General features: G+C 39.3%; 1 protein-coding gene across 1 annotated transcript; it reads right to left on the bottom strand.

The window, feature by feature from the left end:
- Positions 1-1,819: 1,819 nt before the first annotated feature.
- LOC122647871 (L-type lectin-domain containing receptor kinase IV.2-like) lies at positions 1,820-3,867 on the bottom strand. Its single transcript, XM_043841178.1, has one exon. It carries the CDS (start codon positions 3,830-3,832, stop codon positions 1,820-1,822), a length of 2,013 nt encoding a protein of 670 aa, XP_043697113.1. The 5' UTR covers positions 3,833-3,867.
- Between the last annotated feature and the right edge of the window lie 1,850 nt (positions 3,868-5,717).

The following is a 5,717-nucleotide window of genomic DNA, read 5'->3' on the forward strand; positions in this document are numbered from 1 at the left end:
GGTAGCTAGATCACATTAATTGTCTTTTAGTCCTTTTTCTTGTTTTAGGGAATGTTTGATGATGAACCAAAGATTTAAGTAGTGGCCCAAAATGATTTGATAGCTCAAATAATATTGTTGTCATTTAACTTACCAAGGGGAATCCAAGCCCTTGTCCATGAAAAGTCTCTTGTTTGTAGGGTACCTGTAACAGCCAATATTAGAAAGCATCATCATATATAGTGATAAAAAGAGAGTTTTTCTTCACCATGGGGTGAAGAGAATCTAGCCAGCCATTCCTATTGTAAGAAGTCTGAAAAGTCCCATCTAACCACCATAACCTGTGAATTAAGAAATTCTCTCTTCGAGTAAAATTTTCTTTATTTGTGATGATGGTGATGATGATCAATCGTATTGTCTTTTAAGAGGACATGAGCCATGACCAGTGTTTGCAACTGACATTGGGATGGCCGTCCGAGATGTTCAAGATCATCGGATGATTATCCCTAAAAAAGGGCATCGAATGGAACCCCTAATCGCCGCGAATGCAAAAACATTTTTAAAAACATTGGTTTTACCTAAGTTTGATTTGGAATTTCCTTCCCTGCACATTTAAGGTGCAGATTAGGGCTCCCAAGTTGGAAGATGTAGCCCAAAACCTGCATAATCGCCAAATATAGATGGGCAATTTTGCATGCTACAGGTCAAGCAGTTAGTAATAAAAGATGGGGAATGGGAAGCAGCCCAGATATTGAATCATGGGAACCCACCCATGTATGAATTGGGCTCTACTATGGACCCTAATTATTTAGTGGCTGGGAAAGCATGTGCATCAGGGACGGGGGACCTTTATCTGCTTCATTTCCTCGGCAGGTCTATTTCCCCAAGTTCCTTTACTAAAGGGGGGTGGAAATGACTACCCTACCCCTGCTCAAACACACTGCACAGGTGGGGTCCACCCCCTCTATTAGAGGAACTTGGGAAAATTGAGCGGGCAGGAAATGGAGCAGATAAAAGTACGGGGACGAGTACCCTAGGTTTTTCAAATGCCAAACCCAAACCTTGACCCATAAATAGTCATATATACCATGCCCGACCCGAGCCACTAGGGGCAGACCGGAACGGATACAGTTCCGGTAACATCACGCGGGCTGAAAACAAGAGTTTTTAGAATGGGCTGGATCGATCGGCATTTTTTAGGCCCAAATACTGATTAAATAGAGAAACAGATCTGGAAGATTGGGAATAATGGAGAACACAAATGTGGTACTGAAGGAGACGAGAGGAGAAGTGTTTGAATTAACCTCACTGGAGAAGGGTAGCATCATGTATAGATTATGATCTTTGAAGAATCAAGTTGTTACATTATAGACAAAACTGGGCTCTGGAATTACGAACACAAAGAAAAGAAATAGAGTTGCAGAAAGACTCCAAAAGCTTTCATGGCTAGAATGAGAAACAGCTCTCAGGTTGGAATGATGTTTTAACGACTATCACAAAGCCAAAGATTGAGAAGGTTAGTTTCAAGTCTGTTGGTTGATAGTTGAACATTGAATCCACTTGTGAGCTAAGAATTTTTTGTTTCTCTAAACCCTACTAGAAAAAGAGAAGATTTGTTTGTATGTAATTATAGAAAAAAATTGGCTACATATACTATGCACTCGATACTCAAAAACACAGATTGGAATACATACATTTACAGTTACAATCTCTATCGATCAACAAATGCATCAATATATAGGGTTTTCATTTCTAACACGATCATTGGCCAATAATTGAAATCAATGTTGTTACCAAATTCTTCTACTTCAGAAAGTTACTCTAAGAAACCTGTCCAACACTATTCTTGTCCAAGCTTGAGATTGTTAAAAGAGGTCATCATTCTGAAAAATGAAGAATCAGAGAAATTAGGGTAAGCATCTGATGACTCAAGAACCAAACCAGGAATCTCATCAAGGTGGACATCAGGGGGTAGAGGAGGCAGAATGGCATCCCCTAACAGAAACTGCACAACCCTTCTCATACTTGGCCTGCAGTGAGGAAGAGGATGGGAACAAAGCAAACCAAGACTAAGCACAAGCCCTGCCTCCTCTGGGTTGTAGAAATCCAACAATGGGTCAATGCCTCTTAGGATCTCTTCTTGAGAATGTAGTTCTCTGACCCAATCCACCAACACCAGCTCTTGTTCATTCTTCTCTGGCTCAATGGGTCTCCTCCCACAAGCCACCTCCAGCATAAAAGCACCATAGCTATACACATCTGTGCTTGTTGTGGCCTTCCCAGTCCTAGTGAGCTCTGGAGCAAGGTACCCAAGTGTCCCAACAACATAGGTTGTCTGAGGATTGATGCCATGATCATATATTCTTGAGAGACCAAAGTCTCCAAGCTTGGCATTCAGGTCTGCATCTATTAATACATTGCTTGACTTCACATCCCTGTGAACTACCTTCTGATCACATTCTTCATGGAGATACAACAAGGCTTGTCCAACACCAATCAAGATCTTCAATCTCTGGTCCCAAGTTAGAATTTCCTTTGAGGAATGGAATACTAGCTTGTCTAGACTCCCATTTGGAACATAATCATAAACAAGGAGGAGTTCATTGTTCTTTCTGCACCATCCATGTAGCTGCACCAGATTCCTGTGCCTAAGCCTTCCCATGCTAGTAATCTCTGCAACAAATTCTTTCATCCCTTGCCTTGAATCATGAGAAACCTTCTTGATTGCCACTTCAAGACCTGTACTTGGAATCACTCCCTTGTAAACACATCCAAATCCTCCTCTCCCGATTAGGTTTCTTTCTCCAAACTCGCATGTCGCTTTGAGGAGCTCCGAGTATTCGAATCTGTGTGCTCCATACTCAATTTCCCATTCTTCTAACAGCTCATCCTCAAGCTTTGGCCTTCGAACTACCTGAATTGCACCAGAGATAATCAACAGAACCAGACTGACTAAAACCAGACTAACCCCTATTGCAAGGCCCTTTCTATGCAACATCTTCTTTGCCTTGTTTTCTTTCACAAGAGACGGAAGCTTTGAGGGATCCAAATCATCAGCTCTCCCATCAATCCTGAAGCTCCAACCCAAGACATTATGTTCTGCAAAAAGCAGACCAGTGGAAGCAGAAAAGCCTACATACATGTACTCGTCTATGATTGATGAGAGGTCAAGGGGGAAAGAAATCAAAGGCCTATCAGGCTTTGGGATACCAAAAGGAGAGATTGCAACATTCATCAAGTTCTCCTTATCACTATACTCAATCCATGCTGTAATTGGTACTCCACTTTTGAGATCAATCGAATGGGTTTGGTTAGAACCACTCCCACTGAAATAAGTTGCAGGTACAGACACATTAGAGACCAAGCTATTTATATCAATACCGACATGGTTATCGTTGATGTCGCTTAGTTCGATGTTCTGAACAACATCGAATTCGACTGCGAGCAGACGGGTTGAGAACTTAGCAATGCTTGTATCATTTGGGAGGCCTAAGTACTGGTTAGGTAGACAGTCTTGAGGATCTTTAGTGGACGAGAGAATAAAAGCTAGGCCATGGCCTCCAATCTTTGGATACATGGGTGAAATGGAGAAAACAAATGTGGTACTAAAGGAGACAGTAGGAGAAGAGGTATTTGATTTGTTTCTCTTCAATTGCAGGGGAGAAGGATAGAATGCATGGCCAATGTTCTTTGGTGAATAACTGATCACTGATAAGATTCCATCGGGTTTAATGTATGATGCTCCATATAAGCTCAAATTTATGTTGTGAAAGCCATTGTAGAGGAAACTAGTGTCTGCAATTACACAAGCAAAGAAAAGTAGTTGCAGAAAGAGTACGCTAAAAGCTTTCATGGCTAGAGTTCTGAAATGGGTTTCTGCTTCCAATGGTTAAACTACTATGGTATGTTCAAAGATCGACAAATGAGAAGAAAGTGAGTTTGTACAGAAGTCCTAAAATGGGAATTGATTGATCTTTACAGTTCAAGTTTCAAAGACTTGGTATTTTAAGTAAACACCACTAAAGGACACATGAAACTGAACCATTAATCCTGTGGGGGAGGAGCGTATGGGGATGTAAGAGAGGAACCACTCGTAGGAAGAAAAGATAATTAGAAGAGTTGTAAAAGTTTAAAACAGATTCCTGATGATCTGTAACAAATATAAATAAGCAAGCATGCCACACTGAAATGAAATTGGAATCCATGGTCCCAAACAAAAATTTTAGCAATCATCTTAGCTACATGTGGGGGTGGGGGTGGGGGTGGGGGGGGGGGGGGAGGAATAAATACATAAAAGGTTGTGATCTGATATTTGAGCAAGTTAGGATTCTGAATTATAAGGCCAAGGGGCCTAAAAGGGTGTGCGAAAGTAGATATTTAATTAGTAATTGAGTTATGTAGATAGCTTTAGTTTAATCAGTAAAGAGTCCTATTCTGGTTAGTTGTGTGGGTCCAATTTATCTAGAATTCTTAGGCTTCAACAATTCTAATTAGTTATGAATTGTTAGAACCAAGAAGGATTCTATTTTCTCTCCTATCCCTGACTTCTCTCTCTTCTTTTTCTTCACTTGCTATTCAAAGGTTTTCTGGCCCTGTTTTATCAGAAAATTTGTTTACATGGATTAGTAGATTACTAACTATAAGTAGCTTTATACTGGGAACAATATGGTCTGGAATCTGGATCATGCCTATGAAAGGGGGAAAATGAAAGGAAAAATATGTCTGCTAACACTGTTACAATGCACCTATGTAACTAAGAACTACTAGCACATCTACCCATATAAAAGAACATGCAAATAGAAATTATCTTAATCTTTATAGTGAGATTAAGAGCATAAAACACTGTTTATCTATGTGCAAATCAAACTTAATTAACCCTAAATAAAAAATGATGTGATACCCTGATATTAGTATTTACAAATTTAGTCTAATTCCTTTCCCTGAGGAGGAGCACTGACAGAAAAAAAAATTACTTTCTTAATCAAATAACAAAGAAAATATATATAAATGGCAAGTTGAAGATGTGTTGCTTGCTAAGTTGGTAAAGGTCGTGGATTTCTATACCTCAAAGGCTCACAACTCATTCAAAAGCCCCTACTTACCCACTAACAACTACTCTAACTGGTCGCGTGGTTTCTGGTTTCTACGTCCAGACACAGAACGTGTGAATTTACCACTCAACTCCCAGTGACATAAAAATCTCATTCAGGCAGATTCTCTTACGTGCGCTCTCATTGGCCTCCACACTGGTGCAGGTACTACACAACCAGACAGCGGTCTCTTGCTTTATATATATACACACATTGAGCTAAATAAATTATAAATAATGACATTGAGAAACTAAACAAGATTAGGCTGTCAAAAGAAGTTAAAAGACCGAAACAACTACCCAGACATCTTGATAAATCAAAAAGCTAAACAACTTGCTCAACTGCATTGAGATTGGAAAGCAAGTGGTAATATTTTTATCTATTCTAATTTTTCTTGAATTACACACTAATAAAATATAAAGATACTTTCTGACTGTTAGATTAATGGTCTTCTTTTCTTGATAATAATGTGATAATCCTTTAACTGAATGGTTTGGATCACTCAATAGACAGACCATATTGGTCATGTGGGTTTTATTCCATTTGTTGTGTTTTTTTATTTCATCATTGAATAATTTATAGTTAATAGAACTCCTAATCCCCATTAAAGTGATTAAATGGGGATGAAATGAGGTGCACAATCTTGAA

Source organism: Telopea speciosissima, unplaced genomic scaffold (assembly GCF_018873765.1).
Source record: "Telopea speciosissima isolate NSW1024214 ecotype Mountain lineage unplaced genomic scaffold, Tspe_v1 Tspe_v1.0253, whole genome shotgun sequence".
NCBI lineage: Eukaryota > Viridiplantae > Streptophyta > Magnoliopsida > Proteales > Proteaceae > Telopea > Telopea speciosissima.

What these genes read in the sequence shown, in the direction of transcription:
- LOC122647871 (XM_043841178.1), bottom strand. Translation starts at nt 3,832, where the DNA reads ATGAAAGCTTTTAGCGTACTCTTTCTGCAACTACTTTTCTTTGCTTGT.